General features: G+C 56.4%; 1 protein-coding gene across 3 annotated transcripts in view; it reads left to right on the top strand.

The window, feature by feature from the left end:
• The first annotated feature begins 266 nt into the window (after positions 1-266).
• Positions 267-19,768, top strand: part of RTN4R (reticulon 4 receptor) — a 59,960-nt gene continuing 40,458 nt past the window's right edge. Inside the window, exon 1 of one of the 3 annotated variants that reach the window (XM_075897861.1) lies at positions 267-517. In XM_075897861.1, the coding sequence (XP_075753976.1) occupies positions 496-517 (22 nt within the window). In that variant the 5' untranslated portion in view covers positions 267-495. Of the gene's footprint in view, positions 518-2,918; positions 2,941-5,315; positions 5,529-19,768 lie in introns of those variants that run through there. The other 2 variants (XM_014573233.3, XM_075897860.1) reach the window with 2 other exon arrangements.

Consider the following 19,768-nt stretch of genomic DNA (forward strand, 5'->3'; position numbering starts at 1 on the left):
GGGTCCCGTATCGGCTCCGGCGGCGCTGTCCTCAAGGGGGAAAGGCCTGGGTCGACCACAGGGACGGAGGGAACCCCCCCAGCCCGCCCCCTTTCAGCCCCGCCCCCGGGTATTCCCTCCCCATCCCCGTGCCCTCTCCATCCCCGTGCGCCCCCCCTCTCTCCCCTCCGCCGGCTCGGCCCCGCCCTGTCCCCCCTCTCCAGCCAGGAAATCCGAGCCCGGCTGCTTCCTCCACGTCAAACCACATGATCCCATAAAACATTCAGCGCGCCGCAGCCCGCCCGCCTTTCCCCTCCCGGCTCCCGCCTGGACCCGTGCGCGCCCCAGCCGTGCGCCCTCGCCGTGCGCCCTGGGCGGGGAGCCGGCGCCTGGATGCGCGCTCCGGCCTCTGGGCGGCTCGTTCCCCCGCCGCGCCCGGGCTGAACTTCGCAGGCGGAGAGGACCCGAGCCCGCCCGCCCCCTTGCCTGCCGAGGCGAGCCTGCCAGACCCCTAAGATGAAGAGGGCGATCGCGGAAGGTAGGTCCCCCCCCCCACCCTTCCCACCTCTCCACGGGGACCCCCACCCCGCCTGGACCGCCCCAGCCCGCTTGCAAGGGGTCCGCCTGCCCCCTCCGCTGCCGGGACACTGGGGCTGCGCTGCGGGAAGAGAGGGGGGGCGAGCTGGTCCTTGGGTGGGGGCGCAGAAAGGGGGGGGGTCCTTGTTTTCCCCAAAGAAAGGGGACAGTTTGCGCCCCCGGCTGGGGGCGCTTTGGAGTCTGAGCGCCGGCGTGAAGGGATCCGGATTCCACCCCGCAGCGACGGGTGGGGGGCGCACGGTACAGGAGGGGAGGGGGAGGAGGCTGGAGGGGGGAGGAGGCTTCTGGAGGAAGCGCCCCCCCCCATCCCGGGGGAAACTGGAGTCGCTGGTTCTTCCCCTCTCCCGAACAAAGCGACTTAGCCATCCCAGCTGGGTCTCTCCCCCTCCCCCCGAAAGGAGGCGGAGGGGGGCAGGTGTACTGCCCAAGGCAGCGACCCTGAGCTGGGGGGGGGGGGGGAGACAGGGGGAGGCTGAGCCGGTCACTTGCCTTCCCAGATGGGAGACGAGGGGGAACAAAGGCAAATGCACAAAGCCAAGTTCTCCTGACTTGGCAAAGTTGGCAGCTTCTTAAGGGGATGGGGCAAGGAAAGGGGGGTGGGGGAAAAATCCGCCCCCATCCCCCCCACAAATCTCCCACGGAGCCCTGGGAAAAATCCACCCCCATCTCCCTCCAAACATCTCCCACGGAGCCCTGGAAAAAATCCACTCCATCCGCCCCCCCAAAAATCTCCCTCGGACCCCTGGAAAAAATCCACCCCATCTCCCCCCAAAATTTCCCACGGACCCCTGGAAAAAATCCCCCCCAAAAAATCTCCCATGGACCCCTGGGAAAAATCCCCCCCAAAAATCTCCCACGGACCCCTGGAAAAAATCCACCCCATCCCCCCCAAAATCTCCCACGGACCCCTGGAAAAAATCCACCCCATCCCCCCCAAAAAAATCTCCCATGGACCCCTGGGAAAAATCCCTCCCAAAAAATCTCCCATGGACCCCTGGAAAAAATCCACCCCATCTCCCCCCAAAATTTCCCACGGACCCCTGGAAAAAATCCACCCCATCCCCCCCCAAAAAAATCTCCCACAGACCCCTGGGAAAAATCCCCCCCAAAAATCTCCCACGGACCCCTGGAAAAAATCCACCCCATCCCCCCCAAAAAATCTCCCACGGACCCCTGGAAAAAATCCCCCCCCCAAAATCTCCCACAGACATCAGAATCTGGGGGGGGGGTAGTGGATTGGTACGGGGCTGGGCGGGCGCATCCAGGCAAGCCGGGGGGGGGTGGGGCGGAGGTTCCGCACCCCTCGGGAAAGGGGCAGGAGGAACCCGGCGTGACCGTGTGAGGCCGGGAGAAAGAGCCGGAGGATTCTGGGGGGAGTGCCAAGAGAAGCCATCATTAACAAATTGGTCTTCTGGCCTCCCGTGTCTCCTGCCCATTAGCCCACGGCGGTCTCTCGATTCCGGCTCCGAAGGGCTGAGAGTGGATGATGATGCGTAGGTGAAGACTAGAATCCGGAGAGGCTGGGGGGAGGGAGCGGAGCGGTGCGAGAAATCGGCATCCAGCGTGGCTGGCCTTTCGGGAACCCCCTGGGGGGCAGTTGCGGGCACACGGCGCCTCCTTGCCGCGAGAATCGTGCCCGGCCCTCGGCTCCCGGGCGGTGGGGGGATCCGGACGCGGGCGCGGCGCCGCCGGGGCAGGCGGCATCCGGTGTGTGGTTAACGATGGTGCGTTTCCTTGCGGGGAAACTTGGATGGGTCTTTTCCCGGGGTGCGGAGAGGGAAGAAAAACACATCCCCCCAGTGGTAGATACTGTGTTGACCAGGCTGCGGGAGACAAATCGCCTGTCTTCGGGGGTTTCCTGCTTTCCGAGAGCAGCCCCGATATCGGGGCGGGCGGCTGGTTTTTTTTGGCCACGCCTGCATTTCCACCCCCGCACTCCTGCTTCCTTGGAGAGTCTGGTCTTGGATCTAGCTTTGTGTGTTTTGTGGGGGACCCGGTGGCTTTGGCCGGGGCCCTGAACGTCCCCGTTCCCGCAGGGTGCTCCTTCGAAGGGAACGGACTCCTCCCCACCCCTGTGACGTTGGCTGTCTTCCTGCCCCGGCATCCTGGCCCGACTGGCGTGGGAACCGCCGTGCCGCAGGGCCAGCCTCCAGCGTGACGTGGGAAATGCCAGGACTTCGGGAAAGCTGCCAGGGGCGTGCTCGGAGGTTGTGTCCCCCAGGATCGGCTGGGGGGCCCCGAGATGCCTTCTAAGCTGGAGACGCGGCCAAACCGTTGCTGGGCCCCTTAGGGTCCCACCAAACCTTCTCCGTACCTCCTCCCTTTAGAGGCTGAAATCCAGAGTCCTCCGTGGGCCGGCACCAGGTGAACACGATCCCTAGGAGGCCCTAGATCTACACCCCGAGAGTTTTTGAAGTCCCAGTTTAGCTGGGAGGATTGGATCAGGATGGGCTTTGGGTAGGGGGTTGACTAGATGGCCGCTCAGCTCTCTTCCACCCTTGGGAATCCCTGCTCCTGTGACGTTTACCTCCCAAAGAAAAGGCGGTGCTAGAAACCAGCTGGGGAGACCAAAAGACACGGTGACTCTCGCGAGTTCGGCCGGCTCCGTCTTCCCGTTCCCTCCGCCCTGCTCCGAGCTCGCTTGGCCTCGATGGTTGGCGCAAGGGATGTGGGAGGCCGGGAGACAGATCTGTCTGTTGGGCAGATCCGCAGAACCATTGGTAGAACGGGTCGGTGTCCAGAAACTGCCGGCGTTTGTTCTTTGTGTGTACGCAGCCTGTTAGAAAGAAGCGTTTCTACGTGTTCCGGGTGGGCACCATACATGACGTGGTCTGTAAGCAGACACGGCAGCATGTGAATTTTTGTTCTTCCATGACCCCCTCCCCATGTGCCGTAGGCCAGAGCAGCTGGCGGTGGCTGTTCTGGGCTGGAGACCGGTTTCTTGCTCCGCTTCTGACGAAAGGTCGAGAAAACGTGACCGGGGAGGGAAGACTGCAAGAATTGGGCTTGTTGCGTTTGGAAAAGACATGGCGGAGAGGGGACACGGTAGCGGATTCCTAGTACGGAAAAGCGTGTTCCGAGGAGGAGGGAGAAAAGTTGTTCTCTGGGGATCGGACAAGAAGCAATGGGCTTAAACTGCAGCCGGGTAGATGGAGGTTGGAAAAATTTTGTACGGGTCTGGGTGGGATAAATTGCCCAGGGAGGTTGTGGAATCTCCATTGCTGGAGATATTGAAGGGCCGGTTGGGTAGACATCAACCAGGGATGGTCTAGATGGTGGTGGGTCATGCCGGCATGTCAGGGGACTGGACTTGATGACCTCTTGAGGTCCCCTCTGGTTCTCGTGTTTTATGATTCTATAGACATCGACCAGGGATGACGTAGGTGGTGCTTGGCCTTGCCATTGGGGCAGGGGATTGGACTTGGTGACCTCTCGAGATCCCTTCCAATTCTAGCATTCTATAATTTTGTAGACATCTACCAGAGGTGGTCTAGATGGGGCTTGGTCCTGCCGTGAGGACAGGGGATGGGACGTGATGCCCTCTCGAAGTCCCTTCTGGTTCTTGTGTTCTATGATTCTGTAGACATCTACCAGGGATGGTCTAGATGGTGATGGGTCACGCCGGCAGGTCAGGGGACTGGACTTGATGACCTCTTGAGGTCCCTTCCCGTTTTAGTGTCCTATGATTCTGTGATTCTGTAGACATCTACCAGGGATGGTCTACATGGGGCTTAGTCCTGCAATGAGGTCAGGGGATTGGACTTGATGACCTCTCATGATCCCTTCCCGTTCTCACGTTCTGTAATTTTGTAGACATGTACCGGGGTGGTCTAGACGGTGCTTGGGCCTGCCATGAGGGCAGGGGATGTGACTCGATGACCTCTCGAGGTCCCTTCCAGTTCTATGATTCGGTAGACATCTACCAGGGATGGTCTAGATGGTGCTTGGTCCTGCCATGAGGGCAGGGAATGTGACTCGATGACCTCTAGAGGTCCCTTCCAGTTCTATGATTCTGTAGACATCTACCAGGGATGGTCTAGATGGTGCTTAGTCCTGCCATGAGCACAGGGGATGGGACTCGACCTCTAGAGGTCCCTTCCAGTTCTATGATTCTGTAGACATCTACCAGGGATGGTCTAGATGGGGCTTGGTCCTGCCATGAGGGCAGGGGACTGGACTTGACGACCTCTCAAGGTCTCTTCCGGTTCGAGGATTCCCTCGGCAAAAACGGCTGAGTGGAAGCAGTGAGTAGGGAGCCTCGGAAAAGATTAACGCCTGCCGTTTGCAGCCAGCCCCTCCCTGGGCAGCTCCGTTTCACCAGCACGAGCCGCACCGCCCCGCCGAGCCAAGGGAAAAGCCAAGGAGCCGGCTTCATTAGCTGCGCTTGCTGCCCTCTGGGTGTGAGATGCTTTCTGTCGCCGTCATTAAGAGAGCCGGGAGCCAAACGCGTCCTTTGATGTTTCCGAAGGAGCCGATTGATCCGGGAGGCCCGGCCCTGCAGTGCTCGAAAATCAGCAGGGCCGTATTGTGAGCCCTGGGAATTGTACGACGGGCTTGAACGGCCGCATTCTTGTATCAAAATCCAACAACTGGAAGGGAGCTCGCGAGGTCATAAAGTCCTGTCCCCTGCCCTCCCAGCAGGACTAAAAACATCTAGACGAGTGGATCTCACACTTTTCGCATCACCCCCCCCCCCCTTTTTGATTGTTTAGAAACCCTCACACACACACCCCTTTAATTCCTGGGACTCGTGTAAAAAAAAAGGTGCCAATACTCCAGGGGAAAAGTTGTTGACCAAAAAAAAAAAAAGGTTGCCCTTTTAAGAGCAGGCATTTCCCTTTTAAGGTGGCCATTTTGAAGTCTGCCAAGGATGCTCCATCCTATCCCCGCCCCAGCCAGCTTGAGTGGACACCCGAACCAGGAAGAAGAGAAAATACCGGACATTTCACATGGTATTTTCTGAATTTTTTTTACCAGATGGGCCGGGCTCTTTCGTGGGGCTGGGGGGACCTTTAATTCCTGGGACCAGTGTAAAAAAAAAGTACTCCGGGAGAAGAGTTGTTGACAAGGGCGGGTCCTGGAATTTCTTCATGTCCCTCTGGGGTGTGTGTGCGGCCCCCAGTTTGGGAACCTATGATCTAGACCGTCCTTGGTAGATGTCTATGGAATCACAGAATCCTAGGACTGGAAGAAACCTCAAGAGGTCATCAAGTCCAGTCCCCTGCCCTCTCGGCAGGACCAAATACCGTCTAGACTATCCCTGGTAGATGTCTACAGAATCATAGGATACTAGAACTGGAAGAAACCTCAAGAGGTCATCAAGTCCAGTCCCCTGCCCTCTCGGCAGGACCAAATACCGACTAGACCATCCCTGGTAGATGTCTACAGAATCATAGGATACTAGAACTGGAAGGGACCATGAGAGGGCATCAAGTCCAATCTCCTGCCCTCTCGGCGGGACAAAGCACCATCTAGACCATCCCCGGTAGATGTCTACAGAATTATAGGATACTAAAACTGGAAGGGGCCTCAAGAAGTCATCAAGTCTAGTCCCCTGCTCTCCAGACAGGACCAAGCACCGTCTAGACCATCCCTGGTAGATGTCTACAGAATCATAGGATACTAGAACTGGAAGGGATCTCAAGAAGTCATGAAGTTCAGTCCCCTGCCCTCCCAGTAGGACCAAGCCCCATCTAGACCATCCCTGGTAGATGTCCATGGAATCATGGAACAGGAAGGGACCTCAAGAAGTCATCAAATCTAGTTCCCTGTCCTCCCGGCAGGACCAAGCACGGTCTAGAGTTAGACCATCCCTGGTAGATATCCATAGAATCCTAGAAATGGAAGGGACCTCGCAATGTCATCGAGTCCCGTCCCCTGCCCTCATGACAGGACCAAGCCCCATCTAGACCATCCCTGGTAGATGTCTACAGAATCATAGGATACTAGAACTGGAAGGGATCTCAAGAAGTCATGAAGTCCAGTCCCCTGCCCTCCCAGTAGGACCAAGCCTCATCTAGACCATCCCTGGTAGATGTCCATGGAATCATGGAACTGGAAGGGATCTGAAGAAGTCATCAAGTCCAGTCCTCTGCCCTCCTCCGTCTAGACCATCACTGGTAGATGTCTATCCAACCTGCTCTTCCATATCTCCATGGTCGGAGATTCCACCACCTCCCTCGGCAATTTATTCCGATGTTTCGCCATCTGGACAGGAATTGTTTTCCGAATGTCCATCCTAAACCTCCCTTGGTGCAATTTAAGCCCCTTGCTTCTTGTCCAACCCTCAGAGGTTCAAGGAGAACCGTTTGTCTCCCTCCTCCTTGGAACGGCCTTTTCGATTCTTGAAAAGTGCTATCCTGTCCCCGCCTGCTCTTCTCTTTTCGAAACCAAACACGCCCAATTCTTTCAGTCTTCCCTCATCGCTCGCGTCTTCTAGACCGTTCATTGCGTTGGTTGCTCTTCTACCGTTTCTCCACGTCTTTCTTGAAACACGGGGCCCAGAACTGGACACGAAACTCCAACGGAGGCCTAACCGGCGCAGAGCCGAGCGGAAGAACGACTTCTCGTGTCTTGCTCACAACACTCCCGTGTATCCATCCCAGAATCGTGTTTGTTTGTTTTTCAACAGCGTCACACTCTTGAGTCATATTTAGCTTGTGGTCCACTCTGACCCCTCGATCCCTGTCTGCCGGACTCCTTCCTAGACCGTCGCTTCTCGTTCTGTGTGTGCGAAATCGATTGTTCCTCCCTAAGTGGAGCGTTTGCATTTGTCCGTATTCAACGTCACCCTGCTTTGCGCTTGCCCCGATGGTTTTGAATCGTGGTCCTAGCCTCCAAAGTGCTTGCAACGTTGTTTGAACCCGGTTACGGTCTTTACCACATCCTCCGGCAAGGAGTTCCACAGGTTAACAGGGTGCAGAAATTCCTAGTCCAGCTTGGTATCGTCCGCAAACTTAATGAGCGTCCTCTCTATGCCAATATCGAAATCGTTGATGAAGGTGTTGGACGGGACACAACCTACAGCGACAGGTGCCGACCTCTACCTTAGCCAGACGCACTGGCCACATGCAAGTTGCTTGTGTCGGGCCTCCTACAGTGTCCTCTCGGTGCTGCCACTGACTCGTTGTGACCTTGGTCATGTCACTTTGCCTCTCTGTGCCCGAGACAAGTGTCTCCAGCTGGGCATTGGGGACGATGGGGCTGTCTCCCCTAGTGGCTGTCTCCCCAAAAGGTCTGTGGTGGGTTTAGATATTGCAGGGCGAAAGGGGTGGAGACGGCACAGTCGCTTCTATACTTCTTCGTTTTTTCGAATTCGTTATGCCGAAGGAGGAGCCGGGGTGCGGGGAGGGGGGCAGGGTTGTGACCTGGGACAGGAGGGGGTGCCGGGATTTGGGTTGTGACCTGGGGGGAAGGGGATGGGGTAGGAGCGTGGTTGGGCGTGGCCACGCATGGGAATGGCTTCACGTTAACCTGTGGAACTCCTTGCCGGAGGATGTGGCGACGACCTTCGCGGGGTTCCAACGAGAGCTGGATCCGTTCCTGGCGCTCGGGCCTATCGGCCCTTCGTCCGGAGGGGTAGGGATGGTGTCCCTGCTGTCTCTGGGGGTGTGGATTGGTGTGGGGGGGCGTTGGGATGAGTCTATTGGGGGTCTCGCCATTTGGGGGGGTGGTATGTGTCGATTGGGGGGGTCATACCACTCTGCGAGGGGGGCCGGTTCATGTCTATTGGAGGGGTCTCACCACTCTGCGGGGGGGCTGGTTCGTGTCTATTGGGGGGGTCATACCACTCTGCGGGGGGGCTGGTTCGTGTCTATTGGGGGGGTCATACCACTCTGTGGGGGGGCGGTTCGTGTCTATTGGGGGGGTCATACCACTCTGCGGGGGGGCCGGTTCGTGTCTATTGGGGGGGTCATACCATTCTGCTGGGGGGCTGGTTCGTGTCTATTGGGGGGGTCATACCACTCTGCGGGGGGGCTGGTTCGTGTCTATTGGGGGGGTCATACCACTCTGTGGGGGGGCGGTTCGTGTCTATTGGGGGGTCATTCCACTCTGCGGGGGGGCCGGTTCGTGTCTATTGGGGGGGTCATACCATTCTGCTGGGGGGCTGGTTCGTGTCTATTGGGGGGTCATACCACTGTGCGGGGGGGGCCGGTTCGTATCTATGGGGGGGTCATACCACTCTGGGGGGGGGCTGGTTTGTGACTATTGGAGGGGTCATACCACTCTGCGGGGGGGGGCTGGTTTGTGTCTATTGGGGGGGTCATACCACTCTGTGAGGGGGGCCGGTTTGTGTCTATTGGGGGGGTCATACCACTCTGCGGGGGGGGCTGGTTTGTGTCTTTTGGGGGGGGTCATACCACTCTGCGAGGGCGGCCGGTTCGTGTCTATTGGGGGGGTCATACCACTCTGCGGGGGGGGCCGGTTTGTGTCTATTGGGGGGGTCATACCACTCTGTGGGGGGGCGGTTCGTGTCTATTGGGGGGTCATACCACTCTGTGGGGGGGCCGGTTCGTATCTATTGGGGGGGTCATACCACTCTGTGGGGGGGCCAGTTCGTGTCTATTGGGGGGGTCATACCACTCTGCGGGGGGGGCCAGTTCGTGTCTATGGGGGGGTCATACCACTCTGGGGGGGGCTGGTTTGTGACTATTGGGGGGGTCATACCACTCTGCGGGGGGGGCCGGTTTGTGTCTATGGGGGGGATCATACCACTCTGCAGGGGGGGGCTGCTTTGTGACTATTGAGGGGGTCATACCACTCTGCGGGGGAGGCCGATTCGTGTCTATTGGGGGGTCATACCACTCTGCAGGGGGGGGCTGCTTTGTGACTATTGAGGGGGTCATACCACTCTGCGGGGGAGGCCGATTCGTGTCTATTGGGAGGGTCATACCACTCTGCAGGGGGGGGCTGGTTTGTGTCTATTGGGGGGGTCATACCACTCTGCGGGGGGGCCGGTTCGTGTCTATGGGGGGGATCATACCACTCTGCAGGGGGGGGCTGCTTTGTGACTATTGAGGGGATCATACCACTCTGCGGGGAGGGCCAATTCGTGTCTATTGGGGGGGGGTCATACCACTCCTAGCACTGCCCCCTAGCGCTGGCTCCCATTGGCTGGGGATCCCTGGCCAATGAAAGCCATGGAGGGTGGGGAGGAAGGTCTGCGGGGCGGGGGGTGGCATGAGACCCCTGCCCGCCTCTCTGCCTAGGACACGTTGCTGCTTCCTGGAAGCCACCTGAGATAGGTGCCACCAAGTTCCCGCCCCCGGCTCGGACCCCTCCCACCCTCTGAACCCCTCAGGGCCAGCCCCATCCTGCTCGCCTAACCCTCATCCCCCACGGAGCCCTCATCCCTGCCCAGGAAAGGACATAGAGGTCCCCCACTGCCTTCCCAATGGCCCCTCAATTTGCTTCCATCCACGCACGGAATAAATTTTATGCGGCGCACCAACGCGCGTGCCAGGGTGCACCACCGGCAGAAACCCGTGCTTTGCGCCCGCAGCCAGCTGAAACGCGATAGTCCTCCTCTTCCCGGGACTGGCCTTCCCCACGCTTTTCCCGGTTCACACGGGCGCGTCCGGAAAGCTCCTCTCTCCTTTGCGCCGTGGGTCGGCCCCACCGCACGCGGCGCGGTCACCGATCCGTTATGTCGGCTGTTCGTTTCTGATCACAGCCGGGGGACGGTTCCCCCCTCCCCGATACTTTCTGAAATTGACGGATGGACACAAACATGCCTGATTCGAAGATGCGTTGGACCGAATCCCGCAGGTCCCCTGCCTGACTTCATGTTCAAATCCGCTGGATCTGTCTATTCAGTGTTTCTTAAACTGTAGTCCACCGTCCGACATGTGCCGCGGAGAACAGTGTTCAAAATGGCCACCTTAAAGGGGCAGGGGCCTTTTTTATTTTTTTGCTCAATATTAAAGGGGCAGGCAACTTTTTTTGTCTCAATATTAAAGGGGCAGGCGCCTTTTTCTATTGTTTTGCTCAATATTAAAGAGGCAGGCGCTTTTTTTTTTTTGCCCAATATTAAAGGGGCAGGTGTCTTTTTTTGGCTCAATATTAAAGGGGCAGGCGACTTTTTTTTTTTGCTCAATATTAAAGGGGCAGGCGACTTTTTTTTGTTTCAATATTAAAGGGGCAGGTGACTTTTTTTTTTGCTCAATATTAAACGGGCAGGCAACTTTTTTTTGTTTCAATATTAAAGGGGCAGGTGACTTTTTTTGTTTCAATATTAAAGGGGCAGGTGTCTTTTTTTTGGCTCAATATTAAAGGGGCAGGCGACTTTTTTTTGTTTCAATATTAAAGGGGCAGGTGACTTTTTTTTTTGCTCAATATTAAAGGGGCAGGCAACTTTTTTTTGTTTCAATATTAAAGGGGCAGGTGACTTTTTTTTGGCTCAATATTAAAGGGGCAGGCGACTTTTTTTTTGGCTCAATATTAAAGGGGCAGGCGACTTTTTTTTGGCTCAATATTAAAGGGGCAGGTGACTTTTTTTGGCTCAATATTAAAGGGGCAGGTGACCTTTTTTTTTGGCTCAATATTAAAGGGACAGGTGACTTTTTTTTGTGCTCAATATTAAAGGGGCAGGTGGCTTTTTTTTTTGCTCAATATTAAAGGGGCTGGCAACTTTTTTTGTTTGCTCAATAACTTTCCCCCAACCCTTTGTTTTTTTTTAAATTTTTTGCTCAATATTAAAGGGGCAGGTGACTTTTTTTTTGGCTCAATATTAAAGGGGCAGGCGACTTTTTTTTTGGCTCAATATTAAAGGGGCAGGTGACTTTTTTTGGTTCAATATTAAAGGGGCAGGTGACTTTTTTTTTTTGCTCAATATTAAAGGGGCAGGCAATTTTTTTTGTTTGCTCAATAACTTTCCCCCAACCCTTTCTTTTCTTTTTTTTTTTTTGCTCAATATTAAAGGGTCAGGTGATTTTTTTTCTCAGTAACTTTCCCGTGACCCTTTTTTTTTCTCCCCCCCCCCCCCCCCAAAATCCTTGGTGTTCCTCATCAAAACCAAAGTATTGTTGCGTGTTCCCAGGTCTGAAAAAGTTTAAGGAACACCGGTCTATTGCATTTCCGTGCGGGTATCGTTGGCGCGTGAAACGTTAGAGCTAAGGAGGGTGGGATAGGAGATGGGTTTCATTGGGCAAAGAAAACCCATCCAAGCACTTTCCTTTAATGTCGGGGGACCCGCCTGTAAATAGCCCCTTTTGCTCTTTCCGTCGAAACAGTGGTTGGTTTTAGGAAGACAGGTCATACCCCCCACCCCACCGCCAGGAACAGGTAGGGTCTGATCAGCTGTGATTTTCCATGGGTGGCCAGAATGTACCATTCCTGCCCCGAAAGAAGTTGCAACGTTTTCAGTCTGTTGGAGGGACAGAGAGAACGAACCGGAGCCCCCAGAGGAAAAAGATCTTCCCGGACGTGGAGGGTCGGCGGGAAGAGAAAGAGTCTCGGGTCACATTTGCTGCAGGTTTTACGGCTTTAGACCTAGAGCTGCGTTTTCCTCTCCTGTTCAACGTGGCGTTCATTTGGCTCCGCCCATGTTCACTTGCTTCTACGTCACCGAGGGTATGTCTACACTGGCCCCCTCTTTCGAGAGAGGGATGCAAAGGCAGACATTTGAAATTGCAAATGAAGCCGGGATTTAAATAGCTAAGGCTGTGTCCAGACTCAGGGTTTTTTTTCGGGAAAAGTAGCCTTTTTTCGAAAAACACCTCACCTGCGTCCAGACTCAAGCCGCGGTCTTTCGAAATTAAATCGAAAGAACGCGGCTTTTCTTTCGACGGCGGTAAGCCTCATGTCACGAGGAAGAACGCCTTCGTTCGAAAGTCCCTCTTTCGAAAGAAGGCGTTCTTCAATGTAAAGAGGGCTTCTTCGAAAGAGAGCAGCCAGACTCACTGGATGCTCTCTTTCGAAAAAGCAAGCCGCTTTTTCGAAAGTTCAACGTGCAGTCTAGACGCTCTCTTTCGAAAGAGGCTCTTTCGAAAGATACTTTCGAAAGAGCCTCTTTCGAAAGAGGCTTGCAGTCTAGACATAGCCTAAGAAAATAAGAACATAAGAACGGCCGTACTGGGTCAGACCAAAGGTCCATCTAGCCCGGTATCCTGTCTGCCGACCGTGGCCAGCACCGGCTGCCCCAGAGAGGATGGACCGAAGACAATGATCAAGCGATTTGTCTCCTGCCATCTCTCTCCAGCCTCTGACAAACAGAGGTTGGTCCTATTGTGAACCGGGGGGGTTGGGTTCGGTGACCAACTGAGGTCTCTTCCAACCGTAGGGCTACGTCTGGACTGGCACGATTTTCCGGAAATGCTTTTCACGGGAAAGTTTTCCGTGAAAAGCATTTGCGGAACAGAGCGTCGAGATCGGCACGGACGCGTTTCCGCAAAAGCACTTTTTGTGGAAAAGCGTCCGTGGCCAAGCTCGACGCGCTTTTGCGCAAAAAAGCCCCGATCGCCATTTTCGCCAGCGGGGCTTTTTTGCGCAAAACAAATCTGAGCAAAACAAACAAAAGGGACTTTTGCCCAAACGGGTTCAGCAGAGTATTTCCGCAAAAAGCACTGATTTCTTACAGTGCTTTTGCGGAAACTCAAGCGGCCAGTGTAGACAGCTGGCAAGTTTTTCCAGAAAAGCGGCTGATTTTCCGGAAAAACTGGCCAGTCTAGACACAGCCTAGGGGTCTACGATTCTGATAGCTGGTTGGGACATCCCTTCCCACCCTCCGAATTGTAGACTCCTAGGGCTGGAAGAGCCCATAGGAAGTCACCAGATCCAACCCCCATGCCTTATGGACATCTGTGCATGACTCAGCAGCGTGGGTGTGACTCGAGTTCGACCTTTGCCTGATTTCAGTGCAGGAGAAGGGGGAAAATCTCCGGCGACCTGAAATTCATCTCTGCTTCTTTGCTGAGCGGCGGGGCAAAGTGTGAATTCAGCAGCGCCGCTAGCGTGTCCCTGCCGTGCTGGCTGGAAAGGTTAGGAGCCTGTGCCGGCAAAGGGCAGACTGCCGTCGGACGCCCCGAGATGGGTGTTTTCTTTCTCTCTGCTGGCGTAGGGGATCGTCCAAAAGCCAGGTGGAATTCTTGTCTGGCACCCCGCAGAGGCAAGGATGGAGGAAGCACAAGTTGCGTCTCTTTTTTGAACCCTGTTAAAATCCTGGCCTTCCCAACATCCTCTGGCGAGGAGTTCCACAGGTTGACGGGGCGCTGCCACTTCGGCCTTTTTCTCTTCTATGTTCCCTAGAACTGTGGTGCCAAGCATGGGAATTGGGGAGCTGTGTACCCCCTTTCTGGCTACAGCGGGGATTAGACTACCAGAAGTCGGTGAGGCCCGGGTTCTGCTGTCAGGGCCTCTCTTCCAGAGCTCTGTGGCACTCAGCTATTGAGAGCCAGGTGAGAGGGAAGCTGCAGAAATAACAGGCCTATTGAAATCAAGGTGTAACATGCAGGTGTGGACCCTTAGCAAGGAAAAAACTTTAATACAGAATCCTAGAACAGGAAGGGACCCTGAGAGGTCATCAAGTCCAGCCCCTGCCCCTCATGGTTAGGGTTAGGGTTAGGGTTATGGTTAAGGGCATAGGGAAAAGGAGTCAGGTGGGGGTAGAGTCAGAGTTAAGGGTAGATGGCACAGGAGTCAGGTGGGGGTAGGGTCAGAGTTAAGGGTATAAGGCACAGGAGTCAGGTGGGGGTAGGGTTAGAGTTAAGGGCATGGGGCCAAAGGAGTCAGGTGGGGGTAGGGTCAGAGTTAAGGGCATGGGGCACAGGAGTCTGATGGGGTAGGGTCAGAGTTAAGGGCATGGGGCACAGGAGTCAGGTGGGGGTAGGGTCAGAGTTAAGGGCATGGGGCACAGGAGTCAGGTGGGGTAGGGTCAGAGTTAAGGGGATGGGACACAGGAGTCAGGTGGGGTAGGGTCAGAGTTAAGGGCATGGGGCCAAAGGAGTCAGGTGGGGTAGGGTCAGAGTTAAGGGCATGGGGCACAGGAGTCAGGTGGGGGTAGGGTCAGAGTTAAGGGCATGGGGCACAGGAGTCAGGTGGGGTAGGGTCAGAGTTAAGGGCATGGGGCACAGGAGTCAGGTGGGGGTAGGGTCGGAGTTAAGGGTATATGGCACAGGTGTCAGGTTGGGTAGGGTCAGAGTTAAGGGCATGGGGCACAGGAGTCAGGTGGGGTAGGGTCAGAGTTAAGGGGATGGGGCACAGGAGTCAGGTGGGGGTAGGGTCAGAGTTAAGGGCATGGGGCACAGGAGTCAGGTGGGGTAGGGTCAGAGTTAAGGGTATAGGGCACAGGAGTCAGGTGGGGTAGGGTCAGAGTTAAGGGGATGGGGCACAGGAGTCAGGTTGGGTAGGGTCAGAGTTAAGGGCATGGGGCACAGGAGTCAGGTGGGGTAGGGTCAGAGTTCAGGGGATGGGACACAGGAGTCAGGTGGGGTAGGGTCAGAGTTAAGGGCATGGGGCCAAAGGAGTCAGGTGGGGTAGGGTCAGAGTTAAGGGCATGGGGCACAGGAGTCAGGTGGGGGTAGGGTCAGAGTTAAGGGCATGGGGCACAGGAGTCAGGTGGGGGTAGGGTCAGAGTTAAGGGCATGGGGCACAGGAGTCAGGTGGGGTAGGGTCAGAGTTAAGGGTATAGGGCACAGGAGTCAGGTGGGGTAGGGTCAGAGTTAAGGGGATGGGGCACAGGAGTCAGGTTGGGTAGGGTCAGAGTTAAGGGCATGGGGCACAGGAGTCAGGTGGGGTAGGGTCAGAGTTAAGGGTATATGGCACAGGAGTCAGGTGGGGTAGGGTCAGAGTTAAGGGGATGGGGCACAGGAGTCAGGTTGGGTAGGGTCAGAGTTAAGGGCATGGGGCACAGGAGTCAGGTTGGGTAGGGTCAGAGTTAAGGGCATGGGGCCAAAGGAGTCAGGTGGGGTAGGGTCAGAGTTAAGGGCATGGGGCACAGGTGTCAGGTTGGGTAGGGTCAGAGTTAAGGGCATGGGGCACAGGAGTCAGGTGGGGGTAGGGTCAGAGTTAAGGGCATGGGGCACAGGAGTCAGGTGGGGGTAGGGTCAGAGTTAAGGGCATGGGGCACAGGAGTCAGGTGGGGTAGGGTCAGAGTTAAGGGTATAGGGCACAGGAGTCAGGTGGGGTAGGGTCAGAGTTAAGGGGATGGGGCACAGGAGTCAGGTTGGGTAGGGTCAGAGTTAAGGGCATGGGGCACAGGAGTCAGGTGGGGTAGGGTCAGAGTTAAGGGTATATGGCACAGGAGTCAGGTGGGGTAGGGTCAGAGTTAAGGGGATGGGGCACAGGAGTCAGGTTGGGTAGGGTCAGAGTTAAGGGCATGGGGCACAGGAGTCAGGTTGGGTAGGGTCAGAGTTACGGGTATAGGGCACAGGTGTCAGGTTGGGTAGGGTCAGAGTTAAGGGTATAGGGCACAGGTGTCAGGTTAGGTAGAGTCAGAGTTAAGGGTATAGGGCACAGGAGTCAGGTTGGGTAGGGTCAGAGTTAAGGGTATAGGGCACAGGAGTCAGGTGGGGTAGGGTCAGAGTTAAGGGCATAGGGCACAGGAGTCAGGTGGGGTAGGGTCAGAGTTAAGGGCATAGGGCACAGGAGTCAGGTGGGTAGGGTCAGAGTTAAGGGGATGGGGCACAGGTGTCAGGTGGGGGTAGGGTCAGAGTTAAGGGTATAGGGCACAGGAGTCAGGCGGGGGTAGGTTCAGAGTTAAGGGTATATGGCACAGGAGTCAGGTGGGGTAGGGTCAGAGTTAAGGGCATGGGGCACAGGAGTCAGGTGGGGTAGGGTCAGAGTTAAGGGTATAGGGCACAGGTGTCAGGTTGGGTAGGGTCAGAGTTAAGGGGATGGGGCACAGGAGTCAGGTTGGGTAGGGTCAGAGTTAAGGGCATGGGGCACAGGAGTCAGGTGGGGTAGGGTCAGAGTTAAGGGTATATGGCACAGGAGTCAGGTGGGGTAGGGTCAGAGTTAAGGGGATGGGGCACAGGAGTCAGGTTGGGTAGGGTCAGAGTTAAGGGCATGGGGCACAGGAGTCAGGTTGGGTAGGGTCAGAGTTAAGGGTATAGGGCACAGGAGTCAGGTTGGGTAGGGTCAGAGTTAAGGGTATAGGGCACAGGTGTCAGGTGGGGTTAGGGTCAGAGTTAAGGGTATAGGGCATAGGTGTCAGGTTGGGTAGGGTCAGAGTTAAGGGTATAGGGCACAGGTGTCAGGTTAGGTAGAGTCAGAGTTAAGGGTATAGGGCACAGGAGTCAGGTTGGGTAGGGTCAGAGTTAAGGGTATAGGGCACAGGTGTCAGGTTGGGTAGGGTCAGAGTTAAGGGCATGGGGCACAGGAGTCAGGTGGGGTAGGGTCAGAGTTAAGGGTATAGGGCACAGGTGTCAGGTTGGGTAGGGTCAGAGTTAAGGGGATGGGGCACAGGAGTCAGGTGGGGTAGGGTCAGAGTTAAGGGTATAGGGCACAGGTGTCAGGTTGGGTAGGGTCAGAGTTAAGGGCATGGGGCACAGGAGTCAGGTGGGGTAGGGTCAGAGTTAAGGGTATATGGCACAGGAGTCAGGTGGGGTAGGGTCAGAGTTAAGGGGATGGGGCACAGGAGTCAGGTGGGGTAGGGTCAGAGTTAAGGGCATGGGGCACAGGAGTCAGGTGGGGGTAGGGTCAGAGTTAAGGGCATGGGGCACAGGAGTCAGGTGGGGTAGGGTCAGAGTTAAGGGGATGGGGCACAGGTGTCAGGTTAGGTAGGGTCAGAGTTAAGGGTATATGGCACAGGTGTCAGGTTGGGTAGGGTCAGAGTTAAGGGGATGGGGCACAGGAGTCAGGTGGGGTAGGGTCAGAGTTAAGGGCATGGGGCACAGGAGTCAGGTGGGGTAGGGTCAGAGTTAAGGGGATGGGGCACAGGAGTCAGGTGGGGGTAGGGTCAGAGTTAAGGGCATGGGGCACAGGAGTCAGGTGGGGTAGGGTCAGAGTTAAGGGCATGGGGCACAGGAGTCAGGTGGGGTAGGGTCAGAGTTAAGGGCATGGGGCACAGGAGTCAGGTGGGGGTAGGGTCGGAGTTAAGGGTATATGGCACAGGTGTCAGGTTGGGTAGGGTCAGAGTTAAGGGCATGGGGCACAGGAGTCAGGTGGGGTAGGGTCAGAGTTAAGGGGATGGGGCACAGGAGTCAGGTGGGGGTAGGGTCAGAGTTAAGGGCATGGGGCACAGGAGTCAGGTGGGGGTAGGGTCAGAGTTAAGGGTATAGGGCACAGGAGTCAGGTGGGGGTAGGGTCAGCGTTAAGGGCTGGTCCCACCCAGCTGTGGGGCCTGGGCTGCCCCTCCTTCCCCCCCTCCACACACTTTGTTGGGAGCAGATGAGCAGACGGCTCACCGCTGGAGTTGTGTTTCTCTGGGTGGTGCACGTTCGGCCCTGCCTCGGCGCATGGAACAAAATTTTTTCCGCACGTCGATGGCAAAAAATCCACTCTGGGTGGAAAAGATTCGAGGGAACATTGCTCCTGCCCCCACCCCCATCCCTCTGCATCCCCATCTCTGCTGGACCCCTTGGTCCCATCCGGCCCCACGCTGTCCCTCTCTGCCCCAGAGCCAGAATTGCCTTCTGTGTGGCGGAGGAGGGGTCCACTGGGGGGGGTTGAGGTGCCCCCAAACCATCTCACGCTCCATCCATCCCTCTTTTCCTCAGGCTGCACCCTGCTGCTAGCCCCTCCCTGTTGCCCCTCGCCCCCCCAGCGTTGCTATCCGGGGCTGCACAGTCTTGTCCCAAGTATGCCCCCTCCCGAGGCAGTGCGGCTCAATGGTCGCAGTCTGTAACACAGCCCTGGGGCTCAGGGCAGCACTGTCTAATGGTTAGAGTCAGTAGCAACAGCCCCAGGCTCAAGGCAGCACAGCCTAATGGGTAGAGTCGGTATCAACAGCCCTAGGATTGAGGGCAGTGTAGCCTAATGGTTAGAGTCAGCAGCAAGAGTCCTGGGGCTTAGGGCAGCACAGCCTAATGGTTAGAGTCAGTAGCAACAGCCCCAGGCTCAAGGCAGCACAGCCTAATGGGTAGAGTCGGTAGCAACAGCCCTAGGATTGAGGGCAGTGTAGCCTAATGGGTAGAGTCGGTATCAACAGCCCTAGGCTTGAGGGCAGCGTAGCCTAAGGGTTAGAGTCAGCAGCAAGAGCCCTAGGGTTGAGGGCAGCGTAACCTAATGCTTAGAGTTGGCAGCAAGAGCCCTAGGGCTCAGAGCAGTGCAGCCTAATGGTTAGAGTCAGTAGCAACAGCCCTAAAGCTCAGGGCAGCAGAGACTAATGGTTAGAGTCAGTAGCATCAGCCCTAAGGCTCAGGGCAGCGCAGCCTAATGGTTAGAGTCAGTAGCAACAGCCCTCAAGTTCATCCTGTGCCGCTCTCGGGGCCTCTCTGCTCTGGGAGGAGGCCTCATTAATGCCTCAGTGCATTCTGGGAACTCGGGCTGGCTGAGGGGGGCTGGCACCCTAGGGTGCGGACGACCTGCGGCCGAGCCCAAACTGGGCCCCTCACAGCCCCATGGCAGGCAAGGAAGACCTCACTGCGGTGCAGATCCCGAGGTGTCCTTCAGCCACCACCTCCCCTGGGGGGAATGATTGAGGCAAGGCATTTCAAGCCAATGAAGGTGATGGGTAGCTGACCTGTGGAACTCCTTGCCTCATGATATTGCCGCGACCAGGCGCTCGGGGCGGGTTGAAGAAGGGCTGAGGAGTTATATCTCCCTGTTTGTTCCTTCTTGCTTCATTGCTACCTCGCAGACAGTCTCCTGGGGTGCTGGCGGCACACAGCCAACCTGTGGAACTCCTCGCCTCATGATATTGCCGCGACCAGGCGCTCGGGGCGGGTTGAAGAAGGGCTGAGGAGTTATATCTCCCTGTTTGTTCCCTCTTGCTTCATTGCTACCTCGCGGACAGTCTCCTGGGGTGCTGGCGGCACACAGCCAACCTGTGGAACTCCTTGCCTCATGATATTGCCGCGACCAGGCGCTCGGGGCGGGTTGAAGAAGGGCTGAGGAGTTATAGCTCCCAGTTTGTTCCTTCTTGCTTCATTGCTGCCTCGCGGACAGTCTCCTCGGGTGCTGGCAGCACATAGGCAACCTGTGGAACTCCTTGCCTCATGATATTGCCGCGACCAGGCGCTCGGGGCGGGTTGAAGAAGGGCTGTGGAGTTATAGCTCCCTGTTTGGTCCCTCTTGCTTCATTGCTGCCTCGCGG

This window comes from Pelodiscus sinensis, chromosome 15 (assembly GCF_049634645.1).
Source record: "Pelodiscus sinensis isolate JC-2024 chromosome 15, ASM4963464v1, whole genome shotgun sequence".
Lineage (NCBI taxonomy): Eukaryota > Metazoa > Chordata > Testudines > Trionychidae > Pelodiscus > Pelodiscus sinensis.